The 25,715-nt window shown below is 38.1% G+C and overlaps 1 protein-coding gene across 2 annotated transcripts in view; it reads left to right on the top strand.

Moving 5' to 3' along the window:
• Positions 1–25,715, top strand: part of STK24 (serine/threonine kinase 24) — a 152,254-nt gene that overhangs the window by 87,590 nt on the left and 38,949 nt on the right. For both annotated transcript variants that reach the window (XM_069064155.1, XM_069064156.1), the window contains exon 3: positions 23,933–23,989. In XM_069064155.1, the coding sequence (XP_068920256.1) occupies positions 23,933–23,989 (57 nt within the window). The remainder of the gene's footprint in view (positions 1–23,932; positions 23,990–25,715) is intronic.

Raw genomic sequence — 25,715 nt, 5'->3', positions numbered from 1 at the left:
AGGGTATTTCTGGAAGTTCCAACCTAACCTGTAGATCTCCTCCTCCCAAAACAAAACACCAACCTAAACCTGCCAAAAGTTATATGATACCCCTACAGTGAGGAAGCTTCAGCTAATAAATAATCAGCCAATGGAGATAATGACTGGCATTAACAGTAGCACTAGCACAAGGCTCTTTCATATTTGACAACTTTTGCAAATAGACAATCAGATACAGAGTTAAATAAAAGTGGAAGTCTTCAGATGTGCTGGGTGTATCCTCTGTCAAGGATTTAGAGAAAAACTCATAGAAGAGTTACGCAGGATAAGAAAGATAAGGATAAGTGGGTTGCTGTTTACATAGATTCCCATATGCTAGGGGACACACAACAGTGAGTTCAGCAATCCATCAAAGTATTGGGTGTCATGTAAAACTTGCCTTTACTATGCCTCCTCTTCTACTCCATGCCCATGATTTACATAGCTGGGTGGGCTACAATGGAAGTGTGGTAATCGTTTTGCCTTGGTCTGCTCTGCTGGTAATTGCTTTAGGTGATATTCCAGAAAATGGCCATAAGAATGTTCCCTAAATTTCTGGGAAGGTATCCAGCTAGCTTTAGCCAGAAGCAGACGTTGTCTGGCAATTTAGTGGCGTTTTAACCAGTTATCTAGGTATTTTCTGACATTATATGATTATTATTGGACCATGGATCCTGTCTAACAGTTATGTCCCTATCTTGCAACATGACTGACGTAAAATTACTTCTTTTGGGGTTATATTTATTTTTGATGATGTATTTTACTTTTTTTGTTTTTTTTGGCTTTTTGAAGGCAATCGGGGTTAAGTGACTTGCCCAAGGTCACATGGCTAGTTAAGCGTGTGAGGCCAAATTTGAACTCAGGGCCTCCTGACTCCAGGGCGGGTGCTCTATTCACTGCGCCACCTAGCCGCCCTGATGACTGTCATGCATCTCTCTATTGACCTACAATCTGAATTATCTGATATTTTTGTCTTCCATCGTATATTTCATGAGTGTTAACCTCCATTAGTTTTAAATTTTTTTAGATGCCATATAAAAATAACTCGTGTTTATGCTTCTTATTTTTTTTTTAATCAGAGTCCCTCAGTCAGGATAGTTTGCCCTTTAAAGAAAATGGATTTGGATTTATGATTGCATTTAAGCTAGAAGGATGTAAGAAGCTCTGGCACATGTTTTCAGAGTTGCTAGAAACAGATCTGGGAAGTTCATACAAATTTATGTAAACATGGTCAAATGAATAATTGTTTGGGTTTTTTACAAATTGTTCTGGGGCAGTAATTTTTTCCAGATTTTTGTTGTGTGTGTGTGTCTTTTCAAACAGGACTTCTATCAAAAAAAGAAAAGGCCAAATTGTTAATCATTTGCATGTGGCCACACCCAGGGAAACATTAATGTCAGAACCCAAGGTAGTAATGGTAAGCAGATGATTTAGGTCTGATGGATATAAAGTTGTTTGTTATCTATCCATCTCTGATTGCTCAAAGTTTACCTAGGTGTTTGCGCTTTATAATGGGTAGTCAGCACTTAGATTTCTTTTGTTCCTCTTCTGTAGTCACAAGTTGATAGCATAGGTTCTCAAGAGTTCGTTTTTCTGCAAAGATTGCATTTCTTTGAACAGTGAGCAAGGTACTTTCCTTACTACTGAAATTGGCATTTGCCACACTACCTTCTCTGGCCTTATTGCCATTGTGAGGTATTGATGCCAAGGTTTGACAATGAATGAAATCTTTGTTCAAGTTTTTCCTATTGGGCATTTAAAACTTTTGATTGTCAGGAAGATAATTTCCCCAGATTCATCTTTAGTTGTCTACTGGTAATACAACCATGATTCAAAGATTACCATGAAATGGGTACCACGATCTGTGAAGTAACATGTTCAATATTCAGCCACATAGAATTAGAGTTACCCTGTCAGCCTTACTTTGGTTTTGGGAGGTCATCTGAATTCCTGATTTGCTCAGAACAGATGGAACTTCTGGGCAAGGGAAAAGCACATCTGTTTTCTCTGAGAGTAACTTTTAGCACACCAAGTATCTATTTGTCTTTATGTTTCTGGGAAAAGTAGAAATGGTTTTAGTACATTAAGCCTCTGTTGAATGCCAATAAGTAAAGGAGGTACAAAGCTATTCATTTTTCTTTCAGGTAGGCTAAAAAAACATCAGGCAAAGTCTGATTTGAAGTAACAGGAGATAACTTTTCATTAGCCAGCCAATTGTTTAAAAAGTGAGACTGATGGCCAAGGATAATGCAAAAGAACTGTGTTGCATCAGAGTGTTGTGAAGAAGGAGGCTGATGAAGAAACTTCTTTCTTTTCCTGATCATCTTCTCTTAAAGTAATTGTGAAAAGTCCCTCAAGACATTTGGCTGCTTTGCTTTCTTTGTTTCTTTTCCCTCCAGATAAATGTAATGAAATTAAAATTCCCGAGTGGACTGAGTATTTTAATTTTCAGTCAAGAAAATGAATCCCTATTAATGAGCTAAGGTTATATTAGATCTCTGAGGCTTGAAGGGGTCCCAAATTTTAAGATGTCTTATACTCTTGTCCATTGTGTTATTTCACTGCAAGGATAATCTCAGGGATCCTGTGAATGGATGTTGTTAGACTTCATTGCTGTCGATATACATAAATGGCAATTTTGTGCCTAGTTTTCATCTCAGTTACAGACAAAAATGAAAGAATTTCTGCCTTTAAGAAACTTCCTGGGGGGATATTATCATGCAAGTAAGTAAAACCAAAAGTATGCCAAGTAATACAAAGTAATTTCAAGGTGTAGAATATTATTAGTGACTGGGTGGGACAGCTAAGTTGAATAGATGATGGGCCCTGGAGTTAGGAGAACCTGAGTTCACATTTGGCCTCAGAGACTTGACATTTACTGTGTCTGACTTCGGGCAAGTCACTTAACCCCAAATGCCTTGCCTTCCCTACTCAAAAAAAAAAAAACAAAAACCCCAGACTGGGTGGATTTGATGGCATGATAGGACTTGGACCACTAAAAGGAAAAGACCATGGAAAGCAACCTAGTCCCTGAAATTTGCCATACATTTCAGTAACCCAGATCACTGCCTCTCCCAAGGTATCTGGCCCACCACAGCCCACCTAGTCCACCTAGACTGCCCTTTGACATTCCTTTCACTGTAGTTCTTGGCCCACCCCAGGCTATTTACCAGTCCTTAATCCCATCTAAAGCCTTTCACTGTTTCACCTGGCCCACACCTGATTACTTGCCACTCCTTAATCCCATCCAGATCTTTTCACAGCCTTCCCCCCCCCCCCCTTTTTTTTGGAAGTATCAGTCTCATCCCCATTAAGTTGCAGATTCACTAGGAATCTACCCTGCACTATTGGCATTATAATAACCCTTGTTGCTTTGACTGGGAGAAGGTTTGAGCATGTTAATTCTTTCCTGGTGGGACACTGCCCTGTACCCTGATATTTCAAAGTTCCCAGCAACCTGAAACCACAATCAGATTGGTGTGTATATGGAAGGAGTTAAGGGTTGGTTTAATTGGGGACCAAGAAAGCACATATGTCATTTACCCTCTCTAGGCCTCAGCCCACTTCCAGTTCCAAATCAGAGATCTTATGTAGGGAGAAACTTCTGAGTTAAGCTTAGAAATTCTGAAAGGATGCAGTGAAGAGGAAATACTTCACAAGCCTTTGCAGAAGATTTGGGTGTGGGAAGGAGCATGAACACAACAGCTTCACCAATCTTACCCTGTTTCAGGTGCTTCTTATCTCTTCTTGTTCCCACAGATTGATACAAAATATTAAAAATAAGAGAAACTGTCCTTACCCATTCTGTTAATTTCATTATTCTCTAGACTGTAGGACCTCTTAGGGAAGAGCTTATTCTTTATACTACTGTAAATTGCATGTGGGCAGTTCTTTACTTTTTAAAAAATTGTGCCCTTGAGAAATGACTCAGCAACGAGTAAAGGCAGAACATTCTATCTTTGAGAGTAAATCTTTGTGTCCTGAATTGGTGTGGGAAAAGACAAGTATTTCAGTATTTCTGCTGTCCTTTTTTTGACCCTTAGATTATTTCTGGGCAAATTTAGAGGCAGGAATATGATAAGCTATGTTCCAATTTTAGTGCATTTGATTGAATGAACAGAACTTTTACTGTATACTCTTGAAAGGAGGGGTGGAAAACTTGGGCAAATGAATGATTGAGAGCTGGTTTTGTTTATATTTAATTATACTTTTTGGATGAGTGCAAGAAGGGGAAAGAGAAGGTTATCTATGTCATGTCTTTGAATCTCCCAGTCCTTCTGTTTTACTGTTTGTTTCATTCGAGATTCCCCTTCCCCTCTTTAAAAAATTCAGTTCAGTTTAACATTAAACATCAGTTCTGTGCAAAATGTATTCTATGCACTGTGGGAGATTTAGTTTTAGTTTTAGTTAAGACAGAGTTCTACTCCTGAAGTTTATAGTCTGATAAGAGTGAAATCAGGCTTTGCCTGATCTGTGTGTCAGGAAATAGCCCCTATTCTTACGACAGAAAGCATGTAACTAGATATAAGATATATGCAAAGTAAATACAGGGTAATTTTCAAGTTGGAAGGCACTAGCAGTAGATCAGTTAAGGGGTATCCTTTGAACTGAACTTTGAAAGAAGGGAGAGAAATCAAGGAGGGGGACATTTCAGACTTGTGAAGCTGCTTCTGCAAAGGCACAGAGATAGAGGATGGAATGTTTTGTGAAGAAAAGCAAGGTCAGTTTGGCTAGACTGTAGAGTGTGTGAAGGATATGAATATGTAATAAGACTCTAGACATAGGGAACAACAAATATACAGGATAGTAGTCGACAGGCATTTAAAAAATTATTTTGTTTTCAATAAATAAACATTTTCCTCTCCTTCCCACCCTTAACCCCACCCCTATGAAAATTAAATCTTTTAAAAATGTACAATCAAGCAAAGCAATTTCCAGCATCTGAACATGTCCAAAAATGTATTTCATTTTGTATCTTCAGTCCTTCACTTCTCTGTTAAGAGATGGGTAGCATGTATTATCTTCATTACTCTGGAATCATGCTTAATTGGTATGTTCAGTGTTTTTTAAACTTTCAGTCCTCTTTTTTTTTTTTTTAAGTTTTCAATGGTTTTTTTCCAGTTTTATAATGTTATTTTCTAAACCGTTCTCTTGGTTCTTATTTCACTCTGCCCCAACTTATACAAATCTTCCTAGATTTCTCTGAAACGATTTCCTTCATTATTTCTTAGAGTGCAATAATATTCCATTATATTAATATTCCTTAATTTAGCCATTCTCTAATTAATGGGTACCCTCAGTTTCCAGTTCTTTGCTACTAGAAAAAGAGTTGTTAAAAGCTTTTTGTTCATAAGGATCCTTTTCTTCTTAATTTGACCGCTTTGGAATGTATGTCTTATAGCACTTTATCACAGAGTATGAACAGTGTAATGTCTTTATAAGCATTTTCCAAATTACTTTCCTGAATGACAGGAAGGTACACCAATGTGCCTGTTTTCCTGCAACTCCTCCAGCATTTGTCATTTTCTTTTTTTGGTCATTTTTGCCAGTCTGATAGATGTGATGTAGAAACTTGGAGTTACTTTAATTTGCTTTTCTCTAATTAATTATTAGTGGTTTGAAGCATTATTTTTTCTATTAGGCTATTGCTAGCTTGAATTTCTTCTTTTGAAATGATTTCTTTATAACTTTTGATTATTCAACTGTTGGAGAATGGTTTTTCAACTAGTATTAAGTGCTTATTATGTGTCAGTTACTGGACTGAGTGCTGGGAATTCAAAGAAAGGCAAAACCAGTTTTTGCTCTTAGGCTCAATTATAATGGGAGGGATGCCAATATATAGATAATTAGGTATGTACAAGATATATATATATATATATATATATAAGAGATGGGAGTTAATAGAGGAGGAGGAGGAACTCACAATTAGGAGTATTGGGAAAGACTTGTATAGTGGAATTTGAGCAGAGTCTTGAAGGAAGCCAGGGAAACTTAAGGTTGAAGTGGGGCACTAGGGTATTCCAGGCATGTGTGATAGCTACTGTGCAAACCTTTCCTCCCTCCCCCCAGCCCCCTGCAAAAAACAAAAACAAAACCCAAGGCAAAAGAAAAAAATGCAGAAAGTAGGGTAGGGTGCCCTTTCTGATAAACTATAAGTAGTCTCGTGCAGTCAGATGGTAGAGGTAATGGACAGTAGTAAATTATAAGAAGACAGGATAAGTGAATTAAAGAGTTGCAAAAACAACTGCTGTGTGTATTTGAAGCAGGAAGGCAGGGCAGTTATTAACTGGGAGATCTGGGAAAGTTTGATGGGAGAGGTTTCATTTGATTTAGATCTCAAAGGACAGAAATTCAACATGCATAAGAGGAGGGGAAGTTATTACGTGAGGATAGGGAAGTGTGTGAGACTGGCAAAAGCATGGAAGTAGGGCAGTGAAATATGTAATGGAGAGCCACTGAGTATTTTGGGCAGGGCCATGACAAGATCGAAAAACTCCTTGAATGTAGGAATTGTTTTGTTTTTTGTTTTGTGCATCTACTACAGTGATTATTAATATATAGTAATTATTCAATGAATGTTTAATGATTGATTAATTTGGCAGTAACATGAAAGATGAATTGGGAGGAAGAGAAAGTAGAAGTCACAAGACATGTTAAGGGATATTATTACCATAGTTCCAGCAGGTAGTATTGAAATCCTGTGATAGTATGAGAATAAAGAGGTTGTGTTGGGCAGCTAGGTAGCACAGTTGGGTGCACAGCTGGGTCTGGAGTCTTGAAGATTCGTCTTCCTGAGTTCAAATCTGTCCTCAGATACTTACTAGCTGTGCAGCCCAGGGCCAGCCACATAACCCTGTTGGCCTCAGTTTCCTCTTCTGTAAAATGAGCTGTAGAAGGAAATGGCAAACCAGCCCAGTATCTTTACCAAGAAGTCGGAGATGACTGAACAACAAGAGGCCATGTGGGAGTCCAGTGTTATATAAAAGGACTAGGCAACCTCTTGATCATACAGGAAACTTAAGGGAGAAGAGTGAAAAGTTAATGCCAAGGTTGAAGCTTTTAAACATGAAGCTTAGAGCAGGTTAATAGTGGATGCTAATGGAAGAATTATTAAAGTCAGAAGGAGGTTTAGATGGAATTACGATAAACTTGGTTTTGGACATTTGAAGTGTCAGTTGGACACATCTGTGTAGAAATGTTGTACAGACTGTGGCAAATAATGTGTGTGTATAGTTCAGAAGGGAAGGTCAGAGTGAATGAGATTTTTGAGAGAGGAATAAAGAGGAAGAAGAGGGCTAAGGACTGGTTCTAGGAGAATTTCCAAGTTGAGATTGATTAGATGATGTGCCAATAAAAGGGTAGTTAGAGATATTCTCTCTCCTACTAGAAGAGAATCAAGAGAGTGTGATAAATTTGAAGCCACCAGAGGAGAGACTGTCTAGAAGAAGAGGATTCTCTGTCAGGAGGGCTGTAGGATCCCTTCCTTTCTTATAGAAAGCATCCTGATCTTGTGTTATCTGCTTCTGATGCTTTCTCTCCCCAAAGTACCTTGCATTTACTTTGCATTCTTTGTGCACATGCACATAATATATCAGTATTAAGAAGTAATTGCCAGGTTGCAGACTCTTTGTGGTGGGACTATGTCTTCATTTCACCACTGAACCTTAGTATGGGACTTTGCTCAGTGACTCTTTGTTAACTAGAATAATCAGACATACTTCCATTTTATAAAAGAAACTGAGGGATGTAGCATGACAAATTAGTCAGCAAGCTCTTTCACCACTACACTGTTTTATGTCTCTTGCTTCTGTTAAACATTCTACTAGACTACAGTTCTCTGTGAATTGTCATTTGTACTTTGAATTCTGTATAGATCAGGCCTACATAACTTGTGGATGTTTTACTCTACATTTTTTATGGGCTGTCCAAAATCCTTTGATGTGCTACCAGAGGCCTGTGGGCCACAGGTTGTGCAGGCCTATTATAGATTATAATTATAGGGTTTGTGTACATATTTAAAATAGAAAAAAATCTCACTTTAAGACAAATAAAATTTATTTTTTGCCTATTTTTGTTATCTTTTATTTACCTTTTACATGCTTATCCACTCAAGAGTTGAAAGAATCATGGTTTTGGAAACAGAGGACCTGGGTTTAGTTTTGGCTCTGCCATTTTCTTATATAACCATCACTTTAACCTTTCTGTGATTAGATGATCTATAAAGATCTTCTAACTCAGAAGCTAGGAGTCTATGAACTTCTTTGGAAAGGAACGTTTCAACATAATAGGTTGACATCTTGTGGCATTTGATCTTCCTTAGAAAAAACTAGCTCCTATAAGTGTATTATAAGTGAAGCTTTTAAAATTGTTATATAATCATTCCTATTTTAAATCAGTTGAGATGATTTTTTTTATCTGAAACTCCCTACAAGTAAAAACAATTCTCATTTAAAATATCCGTTTTTTTAGTCTTTGGAAACAAACACCTCACAAGCCAAATTTGAAAGGTTTTGTAAAGGTTGTAATTACATATCTTGGCAAATGACAGCAGTTAGCCTTTACCTGAGAACCAGGAAGGAGGTGTCTTTATTAGACACACCTTGTTGGTTTTTACTCTTCTGACAGTCATTTGTAACTACATTCTTGTAAATTTAGAACATTTACGAAGCATGAAGACAAATGTCACTTGGGCCAGGAATTTTCATGAAAAAGGAATACTCTTGTTCTGCTTTTTCATTAGGTTTTGTATCATTCGGGTATTTATCAAGTTATTTTGAACTGTAGATTATGGTGATAACACTGAGAACTTATATTTTACATATAATATTCCATGTGATACACAGCAGAATGGGGAGTATATCTTCAAATGCTAGACTAGAAAACTGAGGTTCAGAGAAGGGAAGTGATTAACAGCATCAGATAGTTTAAGTCACAGAACTGGGACCAGAACTTGTGTTTTCTAACTTCTAATCCCAAATTTTTTGTGAACTCAGATCTTGTTAATTAGAATAAAAGATTTTTTTCTAGTTGTTGGAGGCCAATGGTAAGTAAGGTGTTTGGAGATGGCAGCATTGGCTTTGATTCAAGACAGTGTGGTATATAGTTTAAGCATTTTTGAAAGTAATTTGCTCAAAAATATTTTGGGACTTTTGAATTATGTTGATATATTTCATGCTGGTTCAGTGTTTAGGGGGGTATAGAGTTACATTGGAGAAGACTTTGGGGGATTTCAGAGCAAAATATAGGTAGTTAAGGTTGATTTTATTTTATTTTAAAATTTTTTCAAATGCTTTATTAACTTCTGATTTACATCATTCATTTCCGCCAGATTTTGAGTTACAAATCCTCTCCCCGATTTTCCCCCACCCGCCGCCCCAAAATAGCAGTCCCACAGGATATCTCCTCCTCCCGTCTGCCCTCTCCCATATATTCTCCCACACCCCTCTAGACTTTTCCATGCCCCAGTGCCTGTACATGTAAAATGGTATTAATAATAGTGTGTATATATACATATATATATATGTATATTTGAATATTTGATTTTAAAACTTTGAATTCCAGATTCATTTCCTTCCTCCCTTGTCACCCACCCTTACTGGGAAGATAAGCAGTTCAGTATAGGTTGTACATGTGTGACTAATGCAAAACAGTAACATAGTAGACATATTGTAAAAGACTGACTATATTTCCCTCCCTCCTATCCCACCTCCCACTTGTTCTGCTCTACACTTTGATCCTGTCCCTTTTCAAAAGTGGGTACTTCCAACTTCCCTCCCCCCCCAGCCTCCCCTCCCTTCCATTATCCCCCCTCTTATCCCCTTCCCCCCCTACTCTCCTAGAGAGTGAGATGCCCTATTTAGTGTGCATTTCATTCCCTCAAGCCAAATTCAATGGGAATAAGGTTGACTCATTCCCTTTTGCCTTCCCACTCTTCCCCTCCATTGTAACCATTTTCCCTTGCCTCTTCTATATGAGATAATTTACCCCATTCTGTCTCTCCCTATCTCCTCTCATTATATTCCTCTTTCACCTCTTAATTTCACCTTTTAAGTATCATTCCTTCCTGTTAAATTGGTCCTGTGCCCTCTATCTATGTATACCTGTAAGTATATATACACACACATACGCATATGTATTCATATGCCCATATACCCTCATATATATAGACATATATATATATATATTCCCTTCAACTACTGAGAAAAGTTTCATAAGTTACAATTATTGTTTTTCCATGTAGTAGGAATGTTAATAGTTCCACTTAGATAAGTTCCTTATGATTTCTTTTCCCTGTTTACCTTCTCATGCTTCTCTTGCTTCTTGTATCTGAATGTCAAATTTTCTATTCAACTCTGGTTTTTTCAGCAAGAATGCTTGAAAATCCTCTATTCCACTGAATGACCATATTTTCCCCTGAAACATGATACTCAGTTTTGCTGGGTAGGTGACTCTTGGTTTTAATCCCAGCTCCTTTGCCCTCCGGAATATCATATTCCAAGCCCTCCAGTCCCTCAGTGTAGAAGCTGCCAGATCCTGGGTTATCCTGATTGTGTTTCCACAATATTCAAATTGTTTCTTCCTGACTGCTTGTAATATTCTCTGCTTAATCTGGGAATTCCGGAACCTGGCTATAATATTCCTAGGAGTTTTCTTTTTGGGATCTTTTTCAGCAGGTGATTGGTGGATTCTTTCAGCCTCTATTTTGCCCTCTAAACATCAGGGCAGTTTACTTTGAGAACTTCCTGGAGGATGATTTCCAGGTTCTTTTTTTGATCATGGCATTCAGGTAGCCCAATAATTTTAAAATTATCTCTCCTGGATTTATTTTCCAGGTCAGTGGTTTTTCCAGTGAGATATTTCAAATTGCCTTCTATTTTTTCATTTGTTTGGATCTGTTTAATAGTGTCTTGATTTCTCATAAAATCATTATCTTCCAATTGCTCCAATCCAATTTTGAAGGAGTTATTCTCTTCAGTGAGTTTTTGAAATTTCCTTTTCCAACTGACAAATTTGGCTTTTTAAAGCATTCTTTCTCCTCATTGGCTTTTTGGGCCTCTTGCCATTTGAGTCAGTTTATTTTTTAAGATGTTATTTTCTTCAGTGTATTTTTCAGTCTCCTTTAGCAGACTGTTGACTCTCTTTTCATGATTTTTTTTGCATCATTTTCATTTCTCTTCCCAATTTTTCCTCCACTTCTCTTACTTGATTTTCAAAATCCTTCTTGAGCTCCTTCATGGTCTGTAAGCAGTTCTTATTTTTCTTGGAGGCTTTTGATGCAGGATTTCTAATTTCGATGTCTTCCTCCTGCTCCATGTCTTGATCCTTTTTGTCCCCAAAAAAGGATTCTCTCATCTGTTTGTGCTTCCCTTGCTTGCTCATTTTGCTCCAGTTCCTTGACTTTTGAGCTCTTTTCCTCAGTAGAATTCTGCTTCCAGAATGGAGAGAACTACATCCCAAATTGCTGGGGGTTTTGTAGTTGCTGGAGCTATTAGATGGGCACCCTCTCTACAGCCTCCACAGGCTCTGGCTCACTGGTCACACACCCCAGGACCACCATCCAAGACCGAGATCCGGATCCAAGCAGGTCGAAGCAAAAGCAATTACCATCTGAATGGATGCTGGTCCCCCTACAATCTTATGGCAAGGAACACTGGAAGCGGTCACTGTACTTCCTCTGCTTCTTGCTCCAGGGGCAGCAGCTGGACCGCACTCCCCCTGTTCCTAACAAAGATCCACACTGACCTATTACTTTGTCTTTGGCATTTGTGGATTGAGACATCTGGAAACCACTACAGCTACTGGTGATTTACTCACCTCAAGGCAGCTCCAGCCTCGGCTGCTGGTTGGGGCTACCCAATTGGTGGCTCAGTTGGGATTTAGCTCCACTCCCAGCATGCTGTAATGGACCCTTCCTGCCGGCCTGCTGGGCTTCCTTTAGCGGGTTCTGTTTCTCTCTGTCACTTTGTGGGTTCTGTAGCTCTAAAGTTTGTTTAAGGGTAATTTTTAACATGTATGGGAGGAGGTGGAAGTGGGAGCCACACAGAAGGCCTCTTTCTATTCCTCCATCTTGACTCTGCCCCCGTGAAGTTTCTTATTTGATTCTTAAAGTCTTTTTTGAGTTCTCCCAAGAATTCTTCTTGATGTTCCTCTTTGAAAAAGGAGTGGCTTTTTAAGCTACATTATCTTCCTCTGAATATGAACCCAGATCTATATCCCCATAGTTAACTATCTGTGGTTGAGTTCTTTCTCCTTTGCTTACTCATTTATTTATTTTTTGGTTTATTTTGTTTTTAGCAGCTGCTTTGAGGCTATGTCCTTTTTTTTCTTTTTCTTTTTTAAGTGGAGGAAATTTGGAGAGCCAAAAGTTTTGTGACATAGCCATCTTCACAAAATCCTCCCAATGAAAAGCAGTATTCTTTAGAATGTAATTTTGGCAGCATTTTGCAGGGAGAAGGAGACCTTCAGAAGAGAGACTAGTGACAAGGAGACTAGTTAGAAGAAATTAGAAGTATTTAAGTGTGAGTTGAGTCAGAATTAGTGTGTTGGAATTTGAGTTTAATGGAAAGGATGAATAAGAGAGTTTTTAGAATTGGATAATAATTAAATTATTGGATGTAAGGCGAAAAGAAGAGAGTGTCAAACATGATGTTGAGGTTTCAAGCTCAACAGAATAATTGTTCCATAGACAAAATGGCTAAGTTGAGAGGAGAAAGTCATGAGGGAAAAGAGCTTGGTTTTGGTTTTAGGAGCTTATGTATATTTTTTAATGTTATTTTATTTTTTCTAATTACATGTAAAGACAATTTTCAACATTCACTTTCTCTAAGATTTTGAGTTCCAAATTTTTGTCCCTCCTCCCCGAGACAGCAAGCAATCATGTGCTTAAAACATGTTTCCACATTATTCATGTTGTGAAAGAAGGATGTAATAGTAATGGAATTTAAAGATCTCCTTGTATTGGCTTGGTTTTCGGATTGATTGTGTTAAAACCCAGAGATTGTGAATCCCACTTGTGGGATGGACTTGTTGACATGAAAAGAGACGGCTGAACTGGGAAGAGCTGGTGACATGAATTTAGAGAGACACAAGCAGAGAGAGAGGCAGAATAATTTTTTGGAAGCAGCATAGTGGAGGCAGAGACGGAGAGGATTGCTGAGGGCCAGTTCGAACTGCCCAGGACTTTTGAGAGCTGCCACCCAGAGCTGCCAAGGACTGAGGAGACATGGCTGTTATGCTGGTACTTTGTTTTGATGTTGTTTTGCCAGATTCGTTCATTGGTGAAGGCCAGTGCTGTTGTTGCAGAGGTCTTGGAACCTTGCTGTTGGTTCAGAAGCCCTGAAGAAGGATTTTCTTGTATGTTTACAGAAATCCTGGAAGAGGGTTTTGCTAATGTTTTCAGGGGTCCTAGGACTGTTCTGCAGACTGAGAATGAATTAATGAGGACACTGGCAATATATCTTGTGGCCTTGCTAAGCTTTGTCTCCCCAGGAACAAAGATTTCTGAGAACTTGCCTCGAGTCAAGATGAAGAAAAGACCTCTCTTTGGGTATTAAATGCTATGCTTAAGCTTGTTGTAACTCTGGGGTAGATGGCCTATTCAGTTGTGATCCAAGGGTGGGAAACTTTTGACTTTTTTTTTTTTTGTGCTCTGTGACTGACCAAACGAATGTATGATTTTATGATTGGAAACTAATCTCCATTTGAGAAGAGGGGCTTTGTGATTGACTAAATGAATGTAATGTTCAGGGGTGGAGTAGTACTTGGAAATTAATGAATTACACTTGGTGAATGCTGTATTTTGAATTATGCTATATTTTAATTTTCTCTGTTGTTAATTTGTCACTGAATAAAATGGAGAAGAGCTATGCTGGTATTTTGAACCTTGGTAAGTTACCTTTGCATGGCATTACAAAGGAACAGAATACACACACATACACACAAACATACAAACACACACCCTTTCTTCAAAGAAAGTGAAAATAATATGCTTCAATCAGCATTCACACCCCATCAGTTCTTTCTCTGGATGTAGATAACATTTAACATTATGAGTCCTTTAGAATTGTCTTGGATCGTTGTATTGTTGAGAAAAAAGTAAGTCATTCATACTTGATCATCACACAATGTTGATGTTTTCCTGGTTCTGCTCATTTCAACTCAGCATCACTTTGAGTCTGCAGGTTTTTCTGAAATCTTCCCTTTTCATCATATCCTATAGCACAATATTTTGTTAGATTCTTATACTACAATAATTGCATTACATTCATATACCACAACTTGTTAAGCCATTCTGCAGTTGATGGACATCCCCTCAACTTCCAGATTCTTCGCTACCACAAAAAGAACTGCTATGAATATTTTTGTACATTTGGTGCTTTTCTGTTTTTTATAATCTCTTTGGGGTACAGACCTAGTAGTGGTATTGCTGGATCAAAGGGTAAGCACAATTTGATTGCCCTTTGGGCATTATTCCAAATTGTTCCCCTAATAGTTGGATCAGATCACAACTCTTACCAAAAATGAATGTGTTCTAATTTTCTCATATCCTCTCCAGTATTTATCATTTTCCTTTTCTGTCATATTAGTCAATCTGTTAGATGTGAGGTCGTGCCTCAGAGTTGTTTTAATTTGAATTTTTCTAATCAGTAGTGATTTAGAGCATTTTTCGTATGACTATAGATACCTCATCTGAAAACTACCTGTTCATAATAGAATCTTATATTTTAGCTGAGAAAAATCTTTTGAGATTTCATTTTATAGATGAGGAAATTGAGACCAAGAGAGGTTAAGTGACTTGTTTGCAGTCATACTGCTATTTTGTGACAGAGCCCAAAATAGGGCTCTCAGCTCCTGACTTGGAATCTGGTGTTCTGGGAGGGGGTAGAAAAGGGGAGGACAGGATTATATTTAATTGGAAAAACCACAGTAGACAGAGATAGGAGAGTAGAACTTGTTTAAAAGCTCCAGCCTAGAGATAAGAGATTTGGGACTGAAAGAAAAGAGGAAACAACTAATTTCTTAATTTTAAGTATTCTGTTTCAGGGAATACCCTTGGTTAGAAGGCAGAATGAGAGAGAAGCCTACAGCCAAGGGGCCAAGATCTTCCTGGTTACGTGAAGGTTTTATTTTTCTTTCTTAGAAATGCTCTGTTGCGGCTGCTAGGTGGCACAGTGAGTAGTGCACCAGCCCTGGAGTCAGGAGTACTAGAGTTCAAATCTGGCCTCAGATACTTGACACTTATAAGCTATATGACCTTGGGCAAGTCACTTAACCCCGATTGCTTTGCCCCCACCCCAAAAAGAAAAGAAATGCTCTGTGGACCTTTGGGCAGAGAAAATAGAAGTTATGGTCAGATAAAAGAAACACCAAGTGTAGTCGTCTTGGAGATAGGGTAATTTTTTTTAAGGAAGAATAGCATTCAACCAGGATATGTCATAGATGGTGTTCATAGATGGCATGGCTAGATATAATCTGAGGTCTAGAAGACTGCCTATGAAAAAAGGAATTAAACCTTATATGATTATACTGGTGGGGGGGGGTTGAGGTGGGAGGAGAGGCAGGTAGGCTCTACAAGCACAGTGAAGCTGGGTAGTTTTGGTTCAGTATCTGAGGGGTTCTTGGTGAAAATATTAATTCTGTGTACCTTTAAATATTGTTTGTCTAGTGGTACAGTTATTTTTAGCATTTCCAAACAAAAACCTGGTTTTACTCTTTCAGGTTACACTTAATTTTTTAAGCTTACAGTTTAACTCATTCCCACTAAATAGTATTTACACAAAAGGCCATCACAAATAGTGAAGAGTAAGCAAACCCATTTATCTAAGCGAAGTAGCAAACACATTGGAGAAGTTCTACAAATTAGAATATACTAGAAAATGCGCAAGATTAAAGAAAGCACTCTGTTGGTAGAAGACAGCTTAGACCAGAAAGAAGCTTTAGTGTCACCCAAGAGGAAAGTCTTCAGAACTTCTGGTAAGGCAGTCTAGAAATCAGGGAGGTGGTGAGGAGCCAACTTTTTGCCTAGGTGGCTTCACCTTCTTCTTGCACCCCTTGATTCTCACCCCCAAGAAGCTCTGGTACCAACTCTACTCCCAAATCTTTTCCCTTGTGTTGCTTCGTTCTTCTTCCACACACAGCACGGGCTTCCCCTTTCCCACCCAGATTAGGTATTGAATCACATTCATAAAAAGTAGTAGTCAGACTAGTGCTTCTGCTCCTCCCTCTTCTCTATCTAAGTGGAAGATGGTAACCATCACTGGGAATGCCATTGTTGGTATTTGAGTACACTGAGAGGTCACTTGCCTTTGCAGTTAAGTGACTGATTATTTTTTGATAGCTTTTATTTGGCCAAAGGGCAAACCAAAACAGTACAGAAAAGTGTTTGGATTCTAAATGTATGCCACTTTTGCTTGTTAAAGAATGAAAAATAAGACCAGCTTCCTTGGTTTTTGTTGTTGATAGGGTGTCATTTTCACCTCCATTCCCCATGAGGGAGTATTTATTACCTTTTTTCCCTTTGAAGACTAGTTTTTTGCTTTATTTTGCTGACTAGTTAGGAGGGAGAAGCTTAGAAGTAGTTGATAGGGGATGGAGTTTTTAGTATAAATTATTAGAGTGATAGTTTGTGGCCTATTGCTATTTCAGGAAGTCCCGCGTAATGGATGTTTAATCTCTGGGGTCAGCAAGAAAATTTTCCCAGAGAGTATTGCACAATTGGCTGCAGATGGGACTTGCTTGTTTTCTCTCTAAAAAGATTAAGGGAAGGTGAGAAAAAGATTATCCACCCAGGGCAAACTTATCTTGACATCAGTAGGGCCTTCCTTTTAATCCTCCCTAAATGGGGACCATGAACTAAGGAACATAACTGTAAGAAGAGAGTGGTACATATATATTTAAGCACTTTATTTCTCTGTAGTAGATTACTATTTTTATTTTATTTTTTATGATTATTTTTAGTTTACATCATTCCTTTCCACAAGATTTTGAGTTACAAATTTTCTCCTGCTCACTACCACAAAACAGCGATCCTACTCCCAGTATATCCCCTCTCGCAATCTGTTCTCTCCTATATCCTCCCCCATTCCCCCTCCAACTTTCCAGTAGGGCAAGATGAATCTCCATACCCCAGTGTCTGTATATGTTATTTCCAAGTTCCATGTAAATAATAATAATAATTATTATTATTATATTTTTAAAAATCTGATTTTACAAGTTTGAATTCCAGATTCTTTCCCTTCCTCCCTCATCACCCACCCTTACTGAAAATATAAGCAATTTAGTATAGGTTGTGCATGTGTAGCTGTGCAAAACATTTCCATAGTGGATATATTATGAAAGACTGACTATATTTCACTTCATCCTATCCCACACCCACTTTTTCTGTTCTCTGTTTTGACCCTGTCCCTTTTCAAAAGTGTGTGCTTCTAACTTCCCTTCCCCCCAGCCTGCCCTCCCCTCCATCATACCCCCTCTCAACCCCTTCTCCCCTACTCTTCTGTAGGGCAAGATACCCAATTTAGTGTGTATGTCATTCCCTCCCCAAGCCAAATTAAATGAGAGTAAGATTGACCCATTCCCTTTTGCCTTCCTGTTCTTCCCCTCCATTGTAACAGTTTTCCCTTGCCTATTATATGAGATAATTTACCCCATTCTGTCTCTCTCCATCTCCTCTCTTACATTCCTCTCTCACCTTAAGCTTCACCTTTTAAATATCATCCCTTCCTATTCAATTGAACCTGTTCCCTCTATGTATACCTGTACACATATATACACACACTCACATGTATTCATACACACATAATACCCTCCTATATCTATTTATATTCCCTTCAACTGTCCTCATATTGAGAAAAGTTTTATCAGTTACTGTTATCGTTTTTCCATTTAGGAATGTTAATAGTTCAACTTTGATCAGTGGCTTATGGTTTCTTTTCCCTGTTTACCTTCTCATGCTTCTTGTGTCTGAATGTCAGATTTTCTATTCAACTCAGTTTTTTTCATCAAGAATGCTTGAAAGTCCTCTATTCCACTGAATGACCATGTTTTCCCCTGAAACATGATACTCAGTTTTACTGGGTAGGTGATTCTTGGTTTTAATCCCAGCTCCTTTGACCTCCAGAATATCATATTCCAAGCCCTTCAATCCTTTAATGTAGAATCTGCTAGATCCTGTGTTATCCTGATTGTGTTTCCACAATATTCAAATTGTTTCTTCCTGGCTGCCTGTAATATTTTCTGCTTAGTTGGGAATTTCAGAACCTGGCTATAATATTCCTAAGAGTTTTCTTTTTGGGATCTTTTCCAAGAGGTGATCGGTGAATTCTTTTCAGTTTCTATTTTGTCCCCTGGTTCTAAAACATCAGGACAATTTTCCTTGAGAATTTCTTGAAGGATGATTTCTAGGTTATTTTTTTGATCATGGCTTTCAGGTAGTCTAACAGTTTTTAAATTCTCTCTCCTGCAGCTGTTTTCCAGGTCAGTGATTTTCCCAGTGAGATATTTCACATGGCCTTCTACTTTTTCATTTGTTTGGATCTGTTTAATAGTATCTTGATTTCTCATAAAGTCACCATCTTCCATTTGCTCCAATCTAATTCTGAAGGAATGATTCTCTTCGGTGAGCTTTTGAGATTCTTTTTCCATTTGTCAAATTCGGCTTTTTAAGGCATTCTTCTCCTCATTGCCTTTTTGAGCCTCTTTTGCCATATGAGTTAGTCTATTTTTTAAGGTGCTATTTTCTTCAGTCAGGTTGTTGACTCTCTTTTCATGACTTTTTTGCATTGTTCTCATTTCTCTTCCCAATTTTTCCTTCACTTCTCTTATTTGGTTTTAAAAATCCTTCTTAAGATCCTCCATGGCCTGTAACCAGCTCATATTTTTCTTGGAAGCTTTTGGTGCAGGAGTTCTGACTTAATTGTCTTCTTCCTGTTCCATACTTTGATCCTTTTTGTCCCCAAAAAAGTTATCTAAAGTTGGATTGCTGAGCTTGCTTTGCTTCCGTTGCTTGCTCATGTTGCCACTCAATTACTTGACTTCTGAGCTCTTTGCCACAGTAGAACTCTGCTTCCAGAGGGGAGAGCTTTATCCCAAATCGCTGGGGCTTTTGCAGCTGCTGGAGCTATTAGGCGGGCGCTGTCTCTACTGGCCCCACAAACTCTGGCTCACTGGTCACTGCCTTAGGACCACCATACAAGACCTCAATCCAGATCCAGGCAGGTTAAAGCAGGAGCAATTACCCTCTGAATGGTCGCTTGGCCCCACCTCTAATCTAGAGGCCAGGAGCTCTGAAGCACATGGAGGTGGCTGTTGGGCCACTTCTAGCTCCAAGGGCAGATTCCTGTCCGCTCGCTCCTCTGTCCCTCCCAGTTCCAACAGAGTTCTTCACTGACCTCTCACTTTTTCTTTGTCATTTATTGATTGATAATTTTGGAAACCGCCACTGGTGCTGGTGATCCACTCTCCCAAAGTCTGCTCCAGCGGCTGTTTGGGGCTGCCCGGGTTCTAAAACCTGGGGCTCACATGGGGCTTGGCTCTTGTCCCAGTGCCTTGTGATGGACCCTTCTTTCTAGACTGCCAGGCTGCCTTTGGCAGGAGATTGGTTTCTCTCACTTTGTGGGTTCTGTAGCTCTAAAATTTGTTTAGAGTCATATTTTATAGGTATTTGAGGTGGTTATGGGGGAGCTCACAGAGTTTTCCTGCTTCTGTGCCACCATCTTGGCTCCACCCTCTAGTAGATTACTACAAGACTTCAGGAATTCAATGTTTGAACACTCTTCTGTTGTCCTGTATGAGGATGTATTGTGGTCCAGAACACTAATGGAGTCAGAGAAACTTTCATTAATCACCACATTCCCACACTACAAATACTAACTGGGATTGTTTTGATCCTAGAAGCAATCAAAGAGACCTGGGGAGATTGCGTTAACTTTGTTTCCAGGTGGATTGATCTGGGGCTCTGCTCTGGGTCCTTGAGGCAAGGAAGACATAAAAACAGACTTGGACTTGGGAGAAGAGTATTCCTGAGAGCCAATCTTTGTGTTAGTGACTTTTATCTCCTAGATTGCTGTTTACTGTCTAATGGATTGTACTTTACCTGGGGATTGTTGAATGTTTTTACAAAAGTAATTGTTTATCTGACTTTGGACAGTGAATAATCCTTTGCACCACAGGTGTAGCCGTGATTGGGACAGGGTATAACATACAGTATAAAGACAGTAAACTTAATTAGAAATTGTTTTCTCCTTTTATGCCAAGAAAAAAAAAGCCCCTAGGGAGTGCCTAGAGGGAAAAATTTAATTAAACATTTATCACTTTGCTAGTATAGTCATGCAGCTGGTCAGGTTCTGAGGATAACATGAATGCCTTTGCCTGCCCTCAAGTAGCTTACTGTATTTTTGGAGATTTTATATGCATATAGATTATTGTCATAAGTTTAGGCAAATAACAAATTAAGTTAAAGTACAATCATCTTTCTAATTTTTGTAAAGGATGGGGCTGCTTTTCTGCCAAAAACCAAAAGTACTCAACTAACAAAAGAAATATGAACTCTCGAATTAAAAAGCTTTCTTTTGGTCCTCTGAGAAAATCCATGACTTTCTCTAAGGTTGCTATCAGTAGCTTTTGATTTGCCTTCAAGATCCAGTAAATTTTTCAGTTGTTTCTGTATATTACTAATGTAGCAAACAAGTTAAGTAGTTAATGTGTGCCAGGGATTATGCTTCTTGCTGGCAAGACAATGCAAAAATATTTTTAAAAATAGTATCTGCCCTCAGTGATCTTACATTCGAACATGCAAATAACTATGAGTACATAAGATATATGCAGTGTAAACATAAGCAGTGCTTAAGTAGGGGTGGGGTTGGGAAAGGCCCCTTGTAGAAGGTGATGTTTGAGGATGCTGGGGAAGCCAGGACATGAAGAGAGAGAGAACTTTTAGGCATGGGGGCTAGCCAGTCAAAAGAGCCTGGGTTTGGGAGGCATGTTTTTAGGCTTGATTGGTTGCTGTGTTAATGGTTATGAGATATTTCATTATATCATTGTGGCTATTGAGCATATTGTTCTCATGCTTCAATTTATACAAGTCCTAAGTTCCTTTGAATTCATTTCAAAAGGTCTAGTTATTTTCCTTTATACCACTTATATACCACTATTTATTTAGCTGTTTGCAGTCATGAATACTAATTCCTTCCAGTGGTATCATTGGGTTGACATGTACGGTGTAGCGACTATTTCTTTAGTACGATTCCAGATAGTTTTCCAGAGCAGTTGGGCTAATTCACAACTCCCCACAGTTAACACTCCTGTTCTTCTATTTCACTTGCCCTGAGTTTGTTCATAGAGTGTGAAACAGTAATAGCTTTCACCACTTAAGAAATTATGCCAGCATTTTTTGGAGAAAGTTGACTCCAAAGGCTTAGGCAGAAAAAGATGACAGTTCCTCAGGCATGAAAACAAGTCCTAATTTTTTCTAAACTATTGTCTTAATATCTGTCTTTGAATAGAATTCCAAGCTCAGGAAAAGAATTGAAAATTGCCATTTAATTGCTACAGCAATAAAGGGTTGCCTTTAGGAGCCAGTCTCTCTCTCATGGCATCCTTTCTGTAATGACATACTCATATTCTGAATGATGCCCTCCTATCAGTGAAGTCACATTAGCAAGCAAGAAGCTTGGAAAATATTACCAGATACCCTGCTCCCTGAGAGTGAGTTTTAGAATTGTGCAGCTTGGTGGCCAATGTGCCCAAGCATTTCTGCCTTGTGGGGAGCTACTGAGATCAAAAGATAGGTTAGAACCTCCTTCCCTCCCCCCATGCCAGAGCACCCAGCGATAGATTTCCCCCTGATAATGGGCAAAATCTGTGGATGCTCATGGGGGCATATCGGAGTGTTTATAACCTCTGCTCTTCGTCTCCCTGCCCAGAACAAGCCCTGCAGAGACTTTATTCTCTCATCTTTGTCACTTACCTTAGTAGCTGCTGCTAATTGATCACCACTGATCTCTTGTGGTCTTTTAAAAAAACATTTTCTTCATTATGGATCTAACAGTCAATTAGTGCAATTTTTAATATACAAAAAACAATATCTTGAAGCTTTTACTGTGTACAACTTTCAAAAGAAGTGTGTGTATATATTATATACATTAAATTCATATTTAAATATATATTAAATTTAAACAAGCTAACAAAAACTTTTATATTCTATACCATTTTTCTAATGTATATTTAAAAATATATATGTTATTATTGGCATCTTTTTTTTTCTCTTACTGCTCCCGAACTTACTATCACTAATTACTAATGTAATCATTGCCAGAATGAAGGGTACGAGATGTGACTTTATAGTATTAATTTGCATTTCTCTGAATATTTAGAGATTTAAACTTAGGGCATTTTTAATAGTTTGCATTTCTATGAAAGTTTCTTATTTCTTTTGACTGTTTAGCTATTGGAGAACTGTTCTCTTCTTATGTCTAAATTTTTAAATAGGTTGGTCAGAAAAATTAGCTGTGATTATACTCTGTAATTTTCCTTTTAATTGTAACTACATTTATTTTGCTTGTGCAGAAGCTTTGAATTTTTTGTAATCTAATTTTCTGTTTTATTTTTTATGATCACCTATGTTTTTCCTTTTAAATTTTTTTAAAATTCTGAATTTAATAAGCTGAATAAAATAAGTACTTCCATAGAATTGAAAAAGAGGATTTCACATGAAGCTATGAATCTGTTCCATATAGCTTGCTCTTAAGTATATTAATTTGTCATGGAGCTTTGAAAATCTGTCTAGCTTCTGGTCTTCTTAGATTAACTGCATATTCATTGATATTTTAGTGATTTTCTCCTCCTTCCTTTGTTATGGTTCTCTCCCTTTAAAAAATATTTAAAAACAAAGCCTTTGTAACAAGTATACATACATACATGCATGCATACATACATACAAGCACAACATTTCAGACATTAGTCATATCTAAAAATGTCTCCTTCAGTACCTTGAATCCATCACCTGCCTCTCTTTCTGCTGTGAAGGTCCATAGCAAGCATGCGTCTTCATTGTTCTGCAGTAGGATAGTTCACATTCTTATTTATGTATCTGTAAATTGATTATATACATTCGATATTAGAGTTTTATCAAAATTTTCTGTGAAGATTTTTTTCTCCGGTTTCCCAGTTTAATTTTTAAACTGCAGCTTTTATGCTTGTGCAAAAAGGTCTTCAGTTTTTGTTATTGAAATTATACAATTTATCTTTTATCTCTATCCCTTAGGTTAGAATTTTCTCCTTAACCATAATCATGAAAGAGGTCTTCTTCCTTTATATGATTTTTGTATGAACTTTTATAGTTACATCATTTATCCATTTTCTTTCCTCTACTTCTTTCTTTTTCTCTTTTATCTCTACCACATCTCCCTGTTTTTGTACAAAAACTCTAACCTTTTGTAGATAACAACTACCCAGACCTTTTTAACTTTGGCACAGTAACAGACTAGGATAATCCTGCGATATCAGGAGTAAATTTTGTTGATTTTGTCCTTCTCAGTTTTATTCTTTTGCATCAGAGATGGCTGATTTGCTTTTAAAGTTTTTTTTTTAAGGACATTAACAATTTTTGTATCTTGAGTCACTACAGAAGAAGGGATTCATACGATAATAATTCCAGCAAGGGAATGATACTCAGACTATCTTGTCCAACTTTTTCCTGTTCTAGAATGCTGATCGCCAATTAGCAGAAGCTTTACTATTAATGAGTTTACTTTAATGTGTTCACTGTTCGGTACACATTGTGACAGTTTCTTATTTCTTTGTAAATTGAAGCTGTTAAATGGAGTTACAAAATCTTTTAGCTCCATATAATGTTCAGAAAGAAGCCTTTATTTTGATTCTTTTATTTCTTAAACATCTTTTGTATTTTGTTTTCTAGGATACCAAGTTGTGGATAATAATGGAATATCTTGGTGGAGGCTCTGCATTAGATCTAGTAAGTATAACCTCAGTTTCCTCATGTAATGTTTTCTTAGGGAAGCTGTGGCTGTAGTTAAATTTTCATTTCCTTGTGTCCTTTCGCAGTAGTAATATCTACATCAGAAGGAACCCATCCCCAGCCCTCACCAAATTTGCACTTAACAGAATTGTTTGCTTTAGGTTTTCATAGCCTGAAATTACAATTATAATTTTTAACTCAATTTATTTTCTTTAACAGGATGAGAAATGTTAGCAAATAAACCTATTCCTCAAAAGTTTTTCCCCAACCTGGTCACCTAAGAGAGCTTTCATTTCTCTGATGGTGAAGACCTAGTAACGACAGTGATTCTCATCCTTCATGTAACCGATACTCTGTCATTCGTGCATTCATTGTATTTGAGCTTTAGGAGCACCACCCACATTTCTGTACTCTCTGAATGATGAGCTTAAAAATTAAAATTTTTTTAAAGACCATCCCTTGAATTAATGGGAAATGCCTAGTGAGGTTCTCTGGTGCCTAGGACTTGGTTACTTCTGTTGTCAGAACTTATAACTGACATTGGGCCTTATCTTAAATGATGTTTTTTGGAGAATGTGGCCTCCTATACGTCACTAGCATAGGGAGCTTAGATGGGGAAGCTCCTGCTACCAGTATAGGTTGGTGCCTTTGCTGCTCAGGCATTAGAGAGTTGCACAGAGCACTGAGAGTGACTTGCCCAGGTCACATAGCTGATATATGTTAGCGGCAGAACTTGAACCTGGGTCTTCCTTGCTCCAAGGCTGGTATTCTTTCTGTCTACTGAACTGTACTACTTTTCTTTCTGTGAAACACTATAAAAATGTTTTGGAGGGTTGGGTTTCTCTTACAGTTATGAAGATAGGGAAAGTTTCCTAGCTTAAATTAACCATGCTTTTACATGCAAGTTTCTGGGAGCAAGTGCTTGAAGCTTCTCAGTGTTTGTACACCTGCTTTTCAGCTTAGCTGACTAGCCCAGGCCTGTCCAGGTGGAGAGCCTCACATTTCTAGTTGATGTAGATTCTCTTTGACAAGGACATTAACAATGTATGTCAACCTGTTTCCCCATCCCTGAACTCTGTGTAGAGAAGTCTTTGCCTGGGGCGCCTGCTTCTCAGACCTCACAACTAGCCCTCTTCCCAGGTTTCTGATAGACAGTGAATGACTTTATAGTCAGTTCTCTCCCTTACCATATGCTTTCTGGGCATGGACCTGTAGACATTTGCCTCAAGGTCCTTCTCCAGTCAGCCCATATAGGCTTCCTCCTCTGTACTGGGGCTATCCAGCACTGACCTGATACTCCTGCCTTTTACATCCCCTTCTGGAGATATTAGTGGTCTGGGTGCTTGCATGCCTGAAACAGATGTGTACTAGTCAGCAGCGCCTTGGTTCTGCCCTTTATAGTAAAGTTAGCTTTTCTAGATCTGGTGTTATTAATATTTTTATTTTCATGGACCTCTTTAGCATTTTGGAAAATCCTGTGGACCCCTTAGACTTGTAGTTCTAAATAATTTAAAGAAATGTTCAGTTTCAGTTAAGAGATTATTGAAAATAAAGATGTGATTTCTCTTCTCCCTCCCCACCCCCCATACAAGTTCAGGGATGGTTTGAAATCTTTCCATAAACCTTCATATTTAGAAACCTTATCCTATATTCACATCTTGCCCTCTTCCTCTCTGGAAATCATATGGTTTATGACACAGGGGATGGAGGAAGACAGATTATT

The sequence above is a fragment of the Petaurus breviceps genome, unplaced genomic scaffold (assembly GCF_028583685.1).
Source record: "Petaurus breviceps papuanus isolate PSGF00001 unplaced genomic scaffold, PetGlider_PUasm1.0 90625, whole genome shotgun sequence".
NCBI classification, from domain to species: domain Eukaryota; kingdom Metazoa; phylum Chordata; class Mammalia; order Diprotodontia; family Petauridae; genus Petaurus; species Petaurus breviceps.
Note: the sequence above shows the minus strand (reverse complement) of the source record. Positions and strands in the feature narration are given on the sequence as shown.